This window comes from Zalophus californianus, chromosome 5 (genome assembly GCF_009762305.2).
Source record: "Zalophus californianus isolate mZalCal1 chromosome 5, mZalCal1.pri.v2, whole genome shotgun sequence".
NCBI lineage: Eukaryota > Metazoa > Chordata > Mammalia > Carnivora > Otariidae > Zalophus > Zalophus californianus.
Window position 1 is genome coordinate 73,649,430 of NC_045599.1, and position 19,271 is coordinate 73,668,700.

At 32.7% G+C, this 19,271-nt stretch overlaps 1 protein-coding gene across 11 annotated transcripts in view; it reads right to left on the reverse strand.

Moving 5' to 3' along the window:
* TTC37 (tetratricopeptide repeat domain 37) overlaps nucleotides 1-19,271 on the reverse strand; it is a 167,477-nt gene that overhangs the window by 25,224 nt on the left and 122,982 nt on the right. For 10 of the 11 annotated variants that reach the window (XR_003522132.2, XM_027605941.2, XM_027605936.2 and 7 more), the window contains 9 exons: nucleotides 17,916-18,040; nucleotides 17,006-17,129; nucleotides 15,754-15,972; nucleotides 14,712-14,784; nucleotides 13,003-13,056; nucleotides 12,705-12,816; nucleotides 9,263-9,391; nucleotides 6,177-6,298; nucleotides 4,227-4,385 (listed from right to left, as the gene is read on the reverse strand). Coding sequence is in view for 10 of the 11 variants with exons in the window: in XM_027605941.2 (XP_027461742.1) it covers nucleotides 4,227-4,385; nucleotides 6,177-6,298; nucleotides 9,263-9,391; nucleotides 12,705-12,816; nucleotides 13,003-13,056; nucleotides 14,712-14,784; nucleotides 15,754-15,972; nucleotides 17,006-17,129; nucleotides 17,916-18,040 (1,117 nt within the window). In the remaining variant the exon portion in view is untranslated. The remainder of the gene's footprint in view (nucleotides 1-4,226; nucleotides 4,386-6,176; nucleotides 6,299-9,262; nucleotides 9,392-12,704; nucleotides 12,817-13,002; nucleotides 13,057-14,711; nucleotides 14,785-15,753; nucleotides 15,973-17,005; nucleotides 17,130-17,915; nucleotides 18,041-19,271) is intronic. The other variant, XM_027605942.2, reaches the window with a different exon arrangement.

A 19,271-nucleotide genomic window follows, 5' to 3' on the forward strand; every position in this document is an offset into this window, starting at 1 on the left:
TTCAGCTCAGATCATGATCTCAGGGTTGTGCTAAAGATTCTCTCTCTCCCTCTCCCCGCACTCCATTTGCTCTCACTCCTGCATGCACTCTCTCTCTCTTTCTTAAAACAAAAAAAAAAAACCACCCCTCCCCCCAAAATGAAAAAACAAACAAAAAAGACTCACATGGATCAAAGAAGAAATCCCAATGGAAATCAGAAAACATTTTCAAATGAATGATAATGAAAGCACTACACAAAATCTTGGGGAATACATATACTGGAGAAAGACGGAAAATCTATGCTGTAAGTTTCTATCTCAAGAAGCTAGGGGAAAAAAAAATCTAAAACCAAAGAAAGCAAAAATAACATAGAAAGAAGTCAATAACATGTAAAGAAACTATAATGAAGAAAATCAAAACAAAAAGTTGGTTCTTTGAAAAGTTAATAAAACTGATTATCAAGAAAAAAATTTAGAAAACACAAATTACCAATATAAGAATGAAAAAGGAAAAAAGCATTACAGATTTTCCAAACATTACAAAGAAGGTATCATGAACAACTTTATGCCGATAAATCTGAAATTGAGATGTGCTGGACAAATTCCCTGTAATTCAACAATGCTAAAGAAAGAGGAAATCTTAAAAAAAAAACTTTCCCATAAAGAAAATTCTTGGCCCAAATAGCTTCAATGGTGAATTCTTCTAAACATTAAAGAAATAAATGTCACTCTCACACAAACTCTTTCAGAAAATAAAGAAAAGGAGAATTAACATAGATAACAAAACCTAACATAGACCTTATGAGAATGAAAAGTTACAAGCCTTTCTCTCTCATGAATATAGGTATTAAAAATTCTTTAAACAGTCATTAGCCAAGTGACTCCAGCAATATATATAAAAGGAAAAATACATCATAACCAAGTAGGATTTCTTCTAGAATGCAAGGTTAATGTAGCATTTGAAAATCAATGCAGTACACTGCATTAACAGAAAAGAGCCATTCTAATAGATGTCCCCCCAAAAGATCTGTTAAAACTCAACATCCATTCATGATAGAAAACAAATCTCTTTTACCAATTTAGAATAGAAGAAAACTTCCTTAATCTGATATATATATATATCAGATAAAACCTATAGCAAAAATCATATTAATTATGAAATAGTAAATGCTTTCTATGTTAGGTTGATAATAAGAACGTTCACTTATCTAACCACCACTTCTATTTAACACTGTATTCAAGGTTCTAAACAGTGCAATATGGCAAAAAAAAAAAGTCAATATACAAATATCGGAAAGAAAACGTAAAACCTTGTTATTCACAAATTATATAATTGTGTATACAGAAAACCTAAAATCATTTCAAAAAAATAAGTGAATTCAGCAAGGTTGTTGCAGGTCAACATATAAATATCAACTGCATTTCTAAGCATTTGGAGCAAGCATACAAGAAAAAAATACCATTTGTAATCAAACAAAAAATATCAACTACCTACTAAAAATTTAACATAAAAATGTAAAAGACCTCTACAATGAAAATTGTAAAACATCACTGAGAGAAATTTAGAACCCAAATAATTTGAGGAAAATACCACATTTGTGGATAGAGAAATTCAGTAGTATTACTTTATCAATCCTCCCCAAATTAAACTACAGATTCATGCAATTCCAATCAAGATCCTAGCAGGGCTTTTGTTTGTGGGGGAAGGAAGCAGGGTAGTTGACAATCATATATAATTGCAAAAAGCCTAAAATGACTTTAGGACACGTGAAAGAGAACAAAAAAAGTCAGGGGTCTTAATATTACCACCACACATAAAAACTAATTATAACGCCATAAACAAGAATAAACAAATAGATAATAGAAAAGAAGAGGGAGCCCTATTAAGACCTACAGATACAGTCACCTGATTTCTGACAAAAGCATCACTACAGTTCAGTGGGGACAGAATGGTCTTTTCAAGGAATGATGCTGGAACAATGTGATACACATAAGAAAGGAATGAACCTGGATCCTGCAACATTAACAAAAATTAACCCTGGATGAATCATATCCTAACATGTGAAAGGTAAAACAAAAAAAATTTTTTTTTTTAAAGATGTTATTTATTTGATAGAGAGAGACACAGAGAGAGAGGGAACACAAGCAGGGAGAGTGTGAAATGGAGAAGCAGGCTTCCCACTGAGCAGGGAGCCCAATGTGGGGCTCGATCCCAGGACCCTGAGATCGTGACCTGAGCCGAAGGCAGACGCTTAACGACTGAGCCACTCAGGCGCCCCAAAACAAAAATTTCTAGAGGAAAACAGAAAAATATCTTTAGGCGCTTAAAGTAAGCAAAGCGTTCTTAAATAGAACATTTCAATAAAGCATTAACCATTACAAAATGGTAAGTTAGACTTCATTAAAATGAAGAACTATTCATCAAAAAATAATATTAACAGAGTGCTAAGCCAAGGTACAGACATGAGAAAATATGTGCAATACAAATACCTAAAGTGTGCTTCAATCCAGAAAATATAATGAATTCTAAAAATCAGTAAAAAAAAAAAAAAAAAGCCCATGAAAAATAAAAGGCACTTTATAAAGAGGATATCCAAAGGTTCAATAAGCATATGAAAAGTGACTCAACATCATTAGTCAGGTAAATTCAAGTTAAAACTACCACAGGATACTATTACCTACCTATCTACTGAAAAGGGAAATATTAACCACATCTAGCAATATCAGCAATTGGAATGCTCAGAATTTGCTGGTGGGAACATCAAATAGACAACCATTTTAGAAGACTGTCCGACAGGATCTACTAAACATACATATCCCTTATCACCCACTGAAAGACAGAGGTAAGGACGGACACAGCAGCATTACTCATGATAGCCAAAACCTAGAAATAATCCAAATACCATCAAGTATATATTCATAAGATGAAATGGAAAAATTACGGCTACATGAAACAACTAATGAGTCCCACACACGACGCTGAATGAAAGTACCAGATACAAAAGAATAGTCCGTTTACAGGATGTTCAAAAACAGGCACAACTAGAAAGAAGTGACAGAAGTCAGAACAGTGCTTCTCCTTTTTATTTGAAGTAGGGAGAAATCAAAGAGAAAGGCATGGGGAGGCAACTAGGTTACTGGAAATGTTCTGTATCTTGGTATAGGTGGCAGCTAAAAAGGCATGTATGTAAGTAAAAATGTAATGAATGGGTCTTTTAAGACTTTTATACTCTATCCTTTGTGAATTACATAATATGAAAGAAAACACACGCTATCTCTTAAAACTCTACTTCCTATAAAGTTTATCTTTTATTTTTCCCTTTTCGTTTGACAAGGTATTTTTCTTCTTGATGAAGAAATCATCAGTATCCATTTGACCTTAGAATTAAATTATCTTAACTTTCATATGGCAAACTTTAAGAAAGGGGATAAAAAGCACCATCTTTCTCCAATGATTACAGTAAAAAGCAGGCTTAGCTTGCATAATCCAACTACTTTATGCCACTAGATAATCTTTTTAAGCAGGAACATCAAAAAGTTGTTATAATAAAAGATCAAAATGAAGAAAAAATTATAGTAAAATAAGCTTCTGTTAAATCAACATCAAAAAGCCCCTTTGACCCTTTCTCTGGAGCAGAGGAAACTATAGTAAACTGAATACAGTAATTACATGTTTTTCTGTGTTTTAAAATCAATAAGAATAAAGTACATGGTGATCATTACATGTTTGTCATTGACATGTAATGACATATGACAAACATAACCAGATCCAGCTAAAAGGACATTCTGTTGATTCAGGCATCTGTAACTATTTCAAAAAACACTAAATAACCATTAAAATCCTGGATATGAGTTACTTATGTGGTAGTTAAAGAAAAATAAAGAAAAACTACATAAATCCTCTCTACAACAGAGTTAACAACATTATGACAAAATGTTTGAAACACTCTTTAGCTCTCTTACATCAACACCATGTAAAAGACAGTATTCTCAACATTGTTTTAAATCGAGGAAATTTATAATCAACAATTTAAGAAGCTTTGAAGCAGTGTAGCAGCAGATCCTAAATTAGTATTAAACTTCCTCAAGTCTCCCTAATCACAATACAACATACTTGAAATCTTGAAAGTGAAAGATATATGGTGAGTTTAAAGACAAGACAAATAAAATGGAGCTTAACCCCTGCCTTCACCTAGTATAATGAAAGATTCTAGTTCAGGATTCATGTAAGAAAGGAGAGAATTTACCTGCCAAGCTGGAACAGAAGTTGAGTTGGACATGACTGTTTTTTGCAGCTCTTCAAGGACAGCATCTGGGAGAGGGTTTTGTGACTCCAGGAGTGGTTTACACTGAACTTGTCTCAAAAGTAAGATAATAGCTGGCTGATCAGGGTTACTTTTTAAATTCTAAAAATTAAACCCCAAATAGAAATACATCAAATAGATTCTTGAATGTTAAGTGGCAATTAAGTATTCTCCATGTTGGGAAAAAAAAATGTGAACTTAACCTTTTCTTAATAAAAAATAAAGAACTACAAAAGTAAAATAAATATAACAATGAACAGCTTGAGAATATCAAACTCCACATTTAAATTAAAATTGATAATGCTATTATTGGAGTTTTTAATTCATTTATTTTAGTTTGTCTCTTTGACTTGTTTTATTCGTAGGTGATATCCTGAAAAACTTAAGTTCTGAATGTAAATAGGTGAATTCAGAAGACATAAAATTAACAGTGAAAGCTAACACTATTCCTTATCGGAAGAAACTATACAGGAAGAGCTATAAGCTATAGTTTTTTTTTCCTTTTTCAATCTCTTCACAAAAATATTCATTAGATGTCCTTCTCTAGGCACAGACTTCCTAAACACTGTAAGAGAAATGACCCATTTACCCATTTCCCTAAGCCATTATTTATACACATACACATACAGAATTATATATATGCATATGTATCTCTTTATATATATATATATATGTATATATATATATATCTCGAAGAAGTTTCAGAAAGTTCTCTAAACAAGTCTTCCACTGTTTTAAACATTTCTTTCTTTATTGCTGGTCCCTCAATAACATATTTAATTTTTTTAATTAAGTTATAGTCTTAAATATATGTGATTGCTTTCTTCTAAGAAATTGGCACAAAAAAAATAGTAAGATTCATAAAAGTATCCCTTATTCTGTCAGAGAGAGCATAGCAACTGTCAGTTGCTTATTAAACACTCACTGCATAATACTAATCTGTCCTGAATTTAGATGGAATTTCTTAAATAAAAGAGAAAATTTATTACTCTGCTTTTCAGAGAATTCAAACACCAAAGGGACCTTCAAGGATCCATTCTTCCTTCTCTGTAAAATTCATCTCCTCCCACACCCCCTTGCCCCCCCAAAAAAATTTCTAGAAAGAAAATACAGTCTCGACTTGGTAAGCATTTATGAAAAAAGATGCTTTCAGAAGAAGCAATGTTTGAAAACTTGGTCTCGACTTGGTAAGCATTTATGAAAAAAGATGCTTTCAGAAGAAGCAATGTTTGAAAACCCACATTATCCATTCAATTATTTCTGAGTAGGTTTATGAAACTGATTCATTCACTGAATACATATTTACTGAGCCCCTACTACGTGTTAGGCAAGGTGCTAAGGATTTACACACAGAGCCTACAATCCAGGTATGTACAAGGTAACTACTAAGTAGCTCCAGTTGCCCACTTACTCCTCATTGTCTTTCTATGTGGTTCAGAGCTTTAGAGATGCCAGAAAATACAGCATTCTGAAGGTAGTAACCAGAAATCAAAGGGAAATATGGCTTCCATAATGGTATTCCCCCCAACAAAGACCTATTAAGTCCTTGAGTCCTAGAGTCAGACAAATGTGAGTTCAAATAGCACCTCAATCATTTTCTAGCTGTGAACTCTTGTGCAAATTACTTACCCTCTCTAAGCCTTAGTTTACTCATTTATAAAAAGGGGATAATAGTATTTATGCCATATATTCTTGGGAAGTTCAAATACAAACTGCTAAGTGTACTGACAGGCTTATAGGAAGTACTCAATAAATGCTGGGTGGTATCATCATCATCACTATCATCACCACCACCATCATATGCCCTTTAAATACTGTGCATTCCATGTTTAATGTTATCTTCTAAGTAGGATAAGAATCCATAAATCTCAATGCTCAATTTCATAATAATACCTTTGTGCAGAGGGCTTCAGCTTCAGATATTCTTCCTGTGTCTATTAGACCAGTGACAGCTTGGGAGAGAGACCACTTTTCAAGAGATTGGGTATACTCCTTAAGGAATTCTTTGTCTTTAACTGTTAACAAAAATGTTAATGTTACTTTCTTCTGCAATTTATAATGTGTTCTCAGAGGAGTAATCAATTGCTAAGAAGTATTACAATTAGACTTATCATGCATATACAATTTTTTAAAACTTACATGTATTATAGGAATACCATAGACCATCCTAGTATGTGCCAGGTTTCTGAAAAGTTTCATGGTAGGAATATTTGTGGTTGAATAACTTAAAACTTTATAGACTTGTGATTTACATAAAAAATCACTTTATCTACAGTAAAACTAAAAATAATTCATTGAAAAAATTAAATACTGTGACATAACTGACATATGATAAATTACACATATGTACATATTCAAATTCTACAACCTGAAGACTTTTGACATGAGCATATATCTATGAACCACCACTACCATCAAGATAATGAACATATTCATCATCATGAAGATTTTCACCCTACCCCTTTGTAATCACTTCTGTCCCCAACATACTTCTCCTCTTAACTGTCTGTCCCAGGCAACCACTAATTATTTTCAGACACAATGGATCAGTTTGCATTTTCTAAAATTTCACATAAATGGAATCATAAAGTATAGCATATAGTATTGTCTAGCACCTTCACAACTATAAATATGGTAAATTACATTTCCAGATGTAAAGCGACTTTACATTCCTAGGATAAACCCCACTTGATCATGATGTATTGTTACCTTTTTTATGTGTTGTTGGATTTGAATTGCTACGGTTTATAATGAATTTCGGCATTTGTAGTTCCACAGTATTCTTGTTAAAGTCTTTGCCTGGTTTTGGTGACAGGATAATGCTGGCCTCAGAGAAGAAGAATACCAACTTTTCTATTTTCGGGAAGGGTTTGTATAGAACTGGTATTATTTCTTCCTTAAATGTTAGGGAGAATTCCTCAATGAAGCCATCTGGTCCTGGAGTTTTCTTTGTCGGAATATTTTTAACTAAAAATTCAATGTCTTTAATAGATACAAAGCTGTTTAGTTTATTTACTTCTTCTTAAGTGAGCTTTGTGTCTTTTAAGGAATTTGTCCATTTCATCCAAATTGCCAAATATAATAGTGTAAACTGTTCCCAAGATCCTGTGATTAGCCTTTAAATAGCTATAGTGATGTACCCTCTTTCATTCCTGATGTCTGGCTAGAGGCTTATCAATTCTACTATCTTCTCAAAGAACTAGTTTTCACTTTTGTTGATTTTCTGTTTTCTATTTCACTGATCACTACCTTTTATTACTTCTTTTCTTCCGCTTACTTTGAGTATAAATTCTTCTTCCCTTTTCTAGTTCTTAAGGAGAAGCTGAGATCACGGATTTGAAGGCTTTCTTTTCTAATGTAGACATTTGATGCTATCAATTTCCTGTAAGCAGTGCTTTAATAGCACCGTAGAAATCTGACATGTTTTTTTTTTCCTTCTCTTTCAGTTCAAAATTTTTCTAACTTCCCTTGTGGCTTATTCTCTGAACTGGATTATTTAGAAGTATGTTATTTAGTTTCTAAATATTTGGGAATTTTCCAGATATTTTTCTGTTACTGGTTTTTAACTTAATTCTATTATATTAAAACAATATGCTTTATATATTATTTGAGACCTTTTAAATTTATTTCAAACATTTCTGGCCCAAAAGAAATGTAGGTAGATGTTCTGTGTTCACTTGACAATGCTGTTATAAAGTAGTATTCCATAAAAGCCAATTAGGTCAATTTAGTTGAGAGTGTTGTTCAAGTCTTTATTATATCTTTACTGATTTTTTTGTTCAATTGTTCCATCAATTATCGAAAGAAGAGTACTAAATCTCTAACTATATAATTGTGGATTTGTCTGTCCCTCCTTTCAGTTCTGTAAGTTTTTGCTTCATACATTTTTCCATAAGCTTTTTTTCTACCTATTTTATTTTGAAATACAATGCAGATTATATGTGTTTTGAAGCTCTGTTACTTAGTGCCTAAAGGCTTATAGCACTGTTATGTCCTCTCAATGAATTGATTCCATTATGAAATGACCTTCCTTATCATTGGCAATATCCTTTGCTCTAAAATCCAGTTTGTCCTGAAATTAGCATTGCCACTCCAACTTTCTTTTGATTAGTGTTGGCATGGTATATCTTTTTCCAATCTTTTACATTTTAGGCTATTTTTGTCTTTATATTTAAATATACATTTATATTTCATCTATGTTTCTTTTAGGCAGTATATAGTTGGCTCTTGCTTTTTTATTCAATATGACAGTTTCTGCCTTTTAACTGGGGTGTTCAGACCATTTAACTTGACTATTGATATGGTTGGGCTTAACTCCAATGTGTTACTTGTTTTCTATTGGTCTTATCTGAGTCTTTGTTCCCTTTTCCTCGTCTTTGAATTATTTTTTACAATTTCTTTTTATCTACCTTGGTGGCTTATTAGCTGTAATTTTATTTATTTAGTATCTACTTTACATTTTTAAGTATTCATCTTTAACCTGCCACAGTCTACCTTTAAGTAATATTATACCACTTCACTTACAGTATAAAAATTTTACAACAGAATATTTCTGTTTCCCCTCCTGTTCTTTGTGTTATTGTTGTAATATGTGCTTTAAAGAGTCAAGTACATTTTAAAGAGATTTCTAGTATGTCATCTGTGGATCTGTTTCTATTGATTGATTTATCTCATTATGGGTGGTACCTTTCTACCTCTTTGCATGCCTATTAAGTTTTAACTGGATACCAGACACTGTAAATTTTACCTTGTTGAATGCTGAACATTTTTGTATTCCTGTAATGTTCTTGAGCTTTGTTCTGTATGCAGTTAAGGCTCTAGAAAATGATTTCATCTTTTCAAGGCTTGTTTTTAAGCTTTGTCAGATGAGATCATTCAGCCTTTAGTGTAGAGCTAATTATGCCCACTACCTTCTTGCAATATCCTTCTGAGTACTTTACACTGAATTCATTATGTATAAAATGTTTTTCTAAACTTACTTGAAGCAGAAACAGCAGATAACAGTGCCAAGTACAAATCCATTCTCTTTGGCTGAGTGTTGTTCACTAGAGCCAGTTTATCATCAGCATGACAGGCTGCCATTAGCCCCGCCCAGACAGCAGGATCACCTAAACATAAGGAATATAGTTAGAAGGCTTGTTAATATCAACATATTGCTAAAAAACTATCAAAAATGAGAGTAAGAGTTTATAAATACCAAAAAATTAAATCAAAAATAAAATAAATTGTATCTCTAGAAAAAATCCATTTCTTAAAAGAAACTGATTTATACTTCTTTTCAGAAGACACATTACTATATTCATCCTTCAAGATTTGTCTTTTTCTCAAAACACTGCAGAGGATAAGAAATACCCTATTAAGTTCTTCCATGGCTGGTTAGCTCAGTTGCCTAGAGTACTGTGCTACTGTGGAAAAGTCGATTATATTCACTTTCATTGGACACCAAAGGCAAGTCTCAAAGAGACACAGTCATCATTCAAACCCCGTATTAAAGGTTCAATCATAGGAAAAGCAAGATAGTATTTCTCAGTTTTTAAGAAAATTTCGAGTCAAAGGAAAAGCTCAAGACAACTCCATTTACCTATGTTCTAACAGTCAAGCATGAAAGTCATTTTATCATTCCAAGTGAAGCAATTCTATGATTGTATCTATCCCTTCATTGATTTGATCTTTCCTTCTTTCCTTCACACCTTGACAGCAGCTTCAGGGGAGAGGGGGAAGCAGTGGACTGAGGTGGTAATAATAAAGATTATGCATATAGATGCCTCTTTTTAAAAAAGGTAGTTGTAAAAAGGTGAAAAAGAATTTAGAAATTAGAAGAGTTTTTATTTTTTGGTCTTCCATAAGTCATATTTTGCAGGTTAATATCTGCATGGTCAATATCTTAGGCCTGCTATGCTTAAAAAAACAAATAATTTTGGGGTCCCTGGATGGCTCAGTCGGTGGAGCATACAACTCTTGATCTCAAGGTTGGGATTTGAGCCCCACATTGGGTGTAGAGATTACTTAAAAATACAATCTTCCAAAAAAAACCCCAAACAAACAAAAAGACAATTTTAAAATCCCACAGGGGTGCTAGTTAACAATATAGTCGTTTATTTTATTTTTTTAAGATTTTATTTATTTATTTGACAGAGAGATGGAGAGAGCACGGCAGGGGAAGCTGCAGGCAGAGGGAGAAGCAGACTCTGTGCTGAGCAGGGAGCTCGACGTGGGGCTCAATCCCAGAACCCACCTGAGCCAAAGGCAGACACTTAACCAACTGAGCCACCCAGGTGCCCCAACAATATAGTCATTTAAACAAAAATTTTAGCTTAAGTTTTATATTTTTTCCTATCTAATTGTTCCATGCAATATATATCCTCTATCAAATGTCTGAAATGTATGTCTACTTCACTTATAGAGGATCAGTATTACTGCTAATAGTACAGGAATCATTAGAAACCTTAGGCAGATAAAAAAATTTTTACAAAAAAATTAAATGCCTATCTCCATATTATACAATAATTTCTGCCCAAGACAATGACTACCTTATTTTAAACAACAAAAGACATAATCACACTCCAGGATAAGGAAATGGGAACCATTCCTTAGAATTCCTGAGATCTGATTATTGTATAACGAAAGACATGTGACTGTTTTAGACCTGGGTTTCAGCTCTAACAATGCCACGGATTAAATGTGTGCCAGCTTTCCCTTTGGGACTCATTTTTCTATAAAACAAGACGAGTGAACTAGATGATGGCTCAGGTGTCATCAGGCCTAGAACCCAAAATTCCAAATGAAGTGGACTCAGTTTGTGAGTATGAACTTATTTCTAAGATTAAGTGAAGAACTCCTTTAGGGATCTTCGGGTATAGTTTTAATTTCAGGAGGGAGGAAATGGATATCAGCTGGCAGTAATTTCTTCTGTCATAATTCAAAAGAATTACTGCTTTCATTAACTCTTCCATAAGTAATCAGCAACTCAAATTCCCTATGAAACCAAGTGATAATATAAATATATGTATATACTACGAACCTAAAATTTTTTAAATATAATTTGCTAAAAATACCTTTTAATATCACAGAAGCATTGACCTAGCAGAAATTGGATTTTTTTTAATTTAATTCTAAAATCTTGGGATTATACTTAAATTTCTGAAAAGATTCCTTTGAATATCATCTATCAAAACTATACTTTGATAAAGTTCTACAAGATCACAAGGATAAAGATCTGCAAGGATTAGGTATATAGCTACTACACATAACTACAATTATATTTACTTTCACTGGACTCCAAAAACAAGTCTCACAGAGGCACTCATCTTCATTGCTCAGTCCCCCCTTCAAGCATCTTATAGGATGATTCTAATTCCTTGAGTATGTATTTCTCCAGATAATATGGGAAAATAAGATCATTATAGAAGACCTTATCTGGGCAATCTCACCTTTCTAAAAGTTTATGTCACTCACACAATCAAAAGCTAACAGATCTTTTATCATTCTATATCCATGGTAAAAATCCTCAAGAGTAATTCTATCTAATACTATCTTGAACTAACCTCTAAAAATCAAAAACTTATCCAGTGTATAACAAAGACAATTCCAAATGTTTAGGGTCTCTTTTGGTTCTATTACATAAATGAAACAAAGAATAAACAACAAGATGTTGGTTTGTTTACTTGTTTTATAAAATAATCTCTGATTTATTAAATATTTTGTTTAGTTAGGATCTTTACAATTTACTCTGAAGATAACATTGGACTTATTTTGTACAATTTGCTTCCTAACAGTCCCTAGCCAAAAACAAAAGTTTTCTGATTTAACAAATGTTTGAAGTACTCTGCAGGAAAAAAATTATTTAATTCTGTATCTCATATTAAAAATACTATTATGTAAAAATACACACTGATAGGTATTCCAGTCCTCTAGCAATGATAATGGAAGTATACTGATGTGGTCAGAGGTACTTCCTCAGTGATCAATGTGATCAAAGACACAAAGACGGGCTAGCTCAGGTGAGGACATCACCTTGACATTCCAACAGTTACTCCAGAAGACATATCTCCACTCTTTAAGGAGCCAACTACCCATAAAAATAACTAAAATAACTAAATATGTTCATTAAATAATTTAGTAGCTATAGGTAAACCTCACTGAAGCAGACTATGGAAAACAAAAATAAAACTACTTCTTGAAAATACACAATTCAGAGTTTCAATAAAGTATCTTTATGCAGATATTCCTTCCAGCCTGCTTCAAGAATTGATTATCTCTTAATTATCAGGAGTCAAATGCAAGATAATCAAATAATATGCAAAAGCTTAGAATATTTTCTTAAAATTCCTTTACTTCATGAAATGCAAACTCTGTGCCTATAGGTCACAAATGCAAGACCAGAAGAATCTGAATTAATGAAATGGATTACATTATATTCACCTGGAGAAAGAAGAGCTGCTTTCTGAATGGTCTTTAGTGCAATATTTTTTTCAGTTTCTGCTGAACTGCTTCCCATAGCTAACTGATTTACTGCAGTGTACAGTAATGCCTTCTGCATAAAAGAAAAAGAGTGTTAGCCAATTATTTTTATAGCTCCATGACATTCAAACTGACTAAAAAAAGGACTATATCAGGTATGATATAACGTACTAAACCTAGGAAGAAAAATTATTTTATTGTTTCATCAATAATAATATTTAACAAGTAGGACATTTCCTTTGTATGGGAGAAAACTAACCTTTCCATGATTTGAGTCCAAAATATGAGCCACATTTCCTGCTACAGCACCTCCCTATAATAGAAAATATTTAGATAAATGTATAAACTTTCACAAATAAAAATTAACACTGATAAAAGTCTTTCCACCAAATATTCTATCACATTCATAACTTCCAAATTCCTGAAGTATCAAATGATTACTGCTTTAAGAGATGTTTAGTATTTTGTTAAGTTTAGTATTTTTATAAAAAATCTTTTCTACTACGATCATTTCAACTCTACTCTTTTAAAGTATTCATTAATGGTGCAAAAGTTACACAGTTTTACACCAAACACAAGTACATATTTCCTAACAATATAAAAGAATGTGAAAGAAAGACTGAAAGAGAAAGAGAAACAGAATCACAAAATTTATTTTAGGATTAATATCGTTTTATTCCATGAAAATACGGTATTTTAAAAATTTCTGTAGTTCCTAGTAAAATGAATAGCCAGGGCACCTTGAAGCAAATCACTGCTTCAATAATCAACTCAAAACTGAAAATGAAAAAAATATATACATCATAATTTTTGTAAAGTAAGCTTGAAATCCTTAATTTTTAAATTCAGTTAGACATTTTACCTGGAAAAGAAAGTGAATTATGAGAATGATTTCATTTTAATTCAGAAGCATACTGTTCTCCTAATTTTATACTGGAACTGTATCAGAAATGTTTTGTACATCATATTTAGCATATAAAGAATGACAAAAAATAATCTTTAAAAATATGTTAATATAAAACAAATAGAAGATGGATTAAAAAGAAAACAGAAAACGTGGCAGAGTAAAAGGAGGATTCAGGAGTTAGATCTGGGATGATCTATCACCACGAATACTAACTGTGGTTTTGCACAAGTTATTTATTCTCTCTGTCTCAAGTGTTGTCTATAAAATGGACATTAATTGCAGCTACTTCATGTGGTTGTTGGGATAAATGACAAAATATATACAATAGTTGGCACATAATAAGTACTTCATTCTAGTACCTAATAATGATGCTCTTCTAGGTTCTTTGAAATACCATGTGCAAAAATGAGTAGGAATAACATAAAATCAGACCCACAGAGACTTCAGACAGTGGAATTATTAGATATAATAAGTGTTCAAAACATAATTAGCTACTACCATTATGTTTACCCACTAATTAGGCAGCCATGAAAGGACATAGTAACCACAGAAATTAACAAAATACTTTATAGACCTCTAAAAATATCTGGCTATTATGAATGAAAATATATAATCCCTTTTATAGAACATCAATGACTTCGTATTGAGATTCGCATTTTTAGATTTTACAGCAATGTTTTAGTTCTTATTTTCTTATCTTTGAAGAGCTTTTAAATAAAAATATCTTTTGGGATTCAAAAAACACAACAGTTAATTCTTCCTAAATGGCAACATTATAAACATAACCTAATCACATAGACATTAACATAATCTGTATGTATTAAAAAAAAGTCTACCTACTTCTTTGTATCTTTCATAACACCCAGAACAGTACAATAGTACATGAAAGAAACTCGGTGTACTACTTATCAAATGACAAATGGAAAATCTGGTTAAATAACAAAACTCCTTTGCTGTATTAGTTATTTCCCAGAATGATAATGCTAATATTCTAAAAATGGTATTACTTACTACATCGCAAGTTATTTTATCTTTCTGCCGGAATTTAGAACATTACTCACCTTTGCACTTCGGTTAGTATACTGAGCAACTACTCGGGACAGCAGAGACCAAAGAGCAGGATCAGCTGGGTTACTACAGAGATCATCAAAAGCAAAAGGCTTAGAGATGGGAGTCACTTTAAACCACGAAAAGTAAAAACAACCAACATTTTATTTAGATAAGTTCAAAATGTTGTAGACATCTAACACAATTTCATATTAATTGTCTATGTGTGAATGAAAGTGCCTTAATTTTCAGCAAACATATCTTCTATATACACCAAGAGTCCTTATGAAAATAAGGAAAAATCAGCAATATGATAATTACAAAGCCTAATCTAATTAATTAAGATCTAATTAAGAAAAGCTAAGGAAATTTAATATGTTGTGTTCAAGGAAAACACAGAGATGAAAACTGCGAAAGGAAAATAAACTTCATTTAGAACATTTTACTGCTGGGGTGCCTGAGTGGCTCAGTTGGTTAAGTGTCTGACTCTTGGTTTTGGCTCCATGCTCAGCACACAGTCTGCTTGAGTTTCTCTCCCGCTGCCCTTCCCACCATTCATGCATGCATGCACTCTCTCTCTAAAATAAATAAATCTTAAAAAAAACCCACTTTACTGCTGAAAATAAAACAAATAACCACTACTGCTAGTAGTAAGAGCTTTCTATTTTCTAAATTTTGAAGATATTAGTGAATGTTTGAGTGGCCAAAAATTCCTAAAACCATTAAGCTGGATGGTATCAAATAACAAACAGACCATATCACTAACTTGAGAATAAGTAAGGACTTTTGTATTAAAATGAGGTTCAGGCCTTAACTTATTGAATAAGTACAAAATTTCTGTTCTCTTATCTGCTTATCAACTGAATTTTTTAAAAAATCTTTATAGATGAAATAATGTGTATACTCAGCTACCTGGTCCTAAGTGCAATTTCATAAAACTACATTCTGGTTTACAAAAATATATGCTTCCCTCATTTTATATTCTTAATAAGGTCCAAATGTCAAAGATTAGCTCATCAAGTATAATTACTCCAAGTTCACAAGTACAGAATTTACCTGTGAACAGCTTTAGATGCTTGTCTCTGCACTGCCACACTGCGGCCTTGCAGTGCATAAATCGCTGAAGTAAGAAGGCACTTTGAATAATCGTCTTTCTGCTTGATGTGCTTCAGTAATTCATTAAGTGCCGCTTTTGATAGTGTAGCATCCTGCATTGTCAATCCGAGAGCACACAGGGCTTGAAGGCTTTCTGTGGTTGGATCCTTTAAGATAGAGCTGTAAATATTTTTAATTGTATATTAGCCATAGTACAGTAGTCTGTAACTATTAAAACATTTTTAACATTTAGTAAAATGTAAAATTTAAAATTTTAACATTTAGTAAAATGTTAAAAAAGCAACCTACTTAAGGATTCACCAAACTAAGCCCAGCTTTAAGATAAATATAAAACAGATTCCTTGGCTTCTAGGGACAGCAATTTCCCTAAAAGTCTAAAGCAGTTAAAAATACCAAGGGTCTTTCTTTTCTGTTCATTATATCAAGTTTTAGAAACAAATATAAATAGTGTTTTGGGGCCTGGGTTTTAGAAAACTAACTAACCATATAACCCTATAAATAACCACAGATATCATAGGCTATTGTTTTACTAATTTATTCCAAAAACAAAGAAATAGTTACAAGTTATATTGGTATATTTTTTTAAAGCTTTAGTTTTAAATGAACTTTATTTTATCAAGTTAACTAGAAAAATAAAGAGGAAAAAAAATCTCTTTGGGAACAAAAGAGGCCAAAAAATAAGCCAGTCAGAACTCCCTTCATTAAAATTTTAAGATCCTACTAGATCAGGTGATCAAATACTCTTTTAAACAAATTAATACACACAGAGTATAAGATGGTTTGAAGGACTGGATGGATCCAGAGCTAAAAATTAAGCCATGATCTCTACCTATGATTGTCAGTTGACAACCAGGTCAGTCCAATCCCTTTTGTTCAACAAAAAGTTCCTAAAACATTAAAAACTTCATTTTACATTGTTCCAATTTGTAATCCAATGTTTAAGTATCTGGTCATGTTAAGTGTTGATGTCAACTATACATACCATTTTTTTTTAAAGATTTTTTATTTATTCATTTGAGACACAGAGATACAGAGAGAGAAAGCATGAGCAGGGAGAGAGGCAGAGGGAGAAGCAGGCTCCTCGCTGAGCCAGGAGCCCGATGTGGGGCTCCATCCCATGACCCCGGGATCATGACCTGAGCTGAAGGCAGACGCTTAACGATCTGAGCCATCCAGGCGCCCCTATACATACCATTTAAATAGCAATGTCTTGGCTACATCCATTTTTCCTTGTTTATACTCCGTTATTGCCAGAGCTGTCAAGATATGGGCTTTGTCCTGCTCTGATTCAACAATAGACAAGGCTCTCTCATAGGCTATTATACAGAGTTGGAAACAAAAACAAAACGATATAAACACAATCCTGATTGACAGTGAAATTTCTCCCTTTCTAATCCTATTTTCTAAAAGGTCTAACTAAATCATATCTTATTGTTTCCTTATTTTCAAGTGGATCGGAAAAAATTTTAAATAATCTAACCTGGTTTAGCTGGTCCAAGGTGATCGTGGGGATATCGTTAGGATTATTATGAGACATTCCCTAACTTCTATCTTCAGACTCTATAGGGAAATCTTTAAGCGATGTGAAGGCCTGCAGCCATTGAGATACCACGAAATTTCCACGTGCATACCAGTAACCATCAAGCTGTAAATACTTACAGTATCTACACACACATAGGTTGGGCGCATATATATATATATATATGAAAATGTACTCTGAGCATTTTTGGAGAAAATCAAACACATTATTACCAATAGGTCAAGGTCTTCACTTATCAGAAATTTACATTTAAGCAAAGACCTGCTTTCAAATGCTAACTCTACTTTAAGCGATCTTGGGCCTCAGTTTCCTTATATAAATAATTAAGATAACACTCAGCTCATAACACTGCTATAAGGACTATTCACATAATACTGTACTAAGGGAGGGAACAGATAAAAAGTACCTAATATCATTCCTGACTCCTAGTTGGATCTTAATAAACATTGCAACCCCTACTCCCATTTCAATGTTCCATCTTTCTGTATATAATCTTGTGATTAAATTCCATTCAGCCCTGGAAAAGTAAGATGTGTCCTTTAGCTTCAAGCAACATACTTACCTTTGCTGCTTTCTTTATATAGACCTTTCATAAATAAAGCCAATGCAAAACCTATGATGTCTTCTAACTCTTCAAGGGGTGTTGACTTAAAAGCCTGGATAGCTTTATCATATTCACCAATGGAACTAAGAAGCAAAACATAACTTACTTTTAATATTAAAAACGATTTTGGCTTATATCATAAGAATACAAAGAGACTATTATACCAAGGTTCTTTTAATACTTTCACATACTTCATCTATTAGTGTTAAAGCAAAAGAAAAAGACATATTAAAATAGAAGGTGTATCATTTATTTCAAATAAGATATACTGGAGCAATGTAACTTCACATTTTGTTTCTTTTAAATTACATATGAAAACGATTAGTTTTGCTAAATTATAAAGTGTCTTTTTTATTAACAAACTTGAACTAAAATCCCAAAGTATAAAAATAATTTCAAGTTGACTTTTATACAGAACTCTTTAAGCTTAATATATTGGTTGAATATTACCCTATGAGTATGGTTCTAGCATCTCTGACAAGCTTAAGAAGCATAAAATACCTAATTAAAATGAAACCTAGCCTTTGTATAAACTGTTTTAACTGTTTACCTGAACATCCTTTTTTTTTTTTTTTGGAGAGTATAAAGGTAAACTAAATTCCACAGACAAAAGTATAGATTATCTTTTCTGCATTTAATAGGAAGAAAAGTAAAAATTGTTACATATGACACTAAAGTACAGTACTTTTTTTAAAAGTTTATTTCATTTTATTTTTTGGAGAGAATGCACAGCACATGAGCAGGGGGGTGGGGGGGTGGGAGGACAGGGAGACAGAGGGAGAGGGAGAGAATCTTGATCAAGCTCCACACTCACTGGGGAGCCCCACATGGCGCTCAATCTCAAGTCCCTGAGATCATGACCTGAGCTGAAATCAACAGTCAGATGCTTAACTGAATGAGCCACCCAGGCACCCCTAAAGTACAATACTTTTTAGTAACAAAAAAATAATTGTTTTACTTATTTAAAAATGAAGAGAAGCTGCCATCGCCTGGAAAAGATACACTCTGCCCTTGAGATTCTTATTTTTCGTGTCCATCACTATAATCAGAAACTTTTATTTTTAATGTGTTATTGGAAATCTTTTTAGAAAATCCTTTTAATCTTGGGGAGGGTATGGGATCTAAAAATACAGGCATTCTTTGATTCTAAAATTAGTCTCATAAAGGTGAAAGATTTCTAAGATTTTATTTATTTATTTGATAGAGAGAGAGAGAGAGCGTGAGCACAAGTAGGTAGAGCAGTAGGAGAGGGAGAAGCAGACTCCCCGCTGAGCAGGGAGCCAGATGTGGGGCTCGATCCCAGGACTCCAGGAT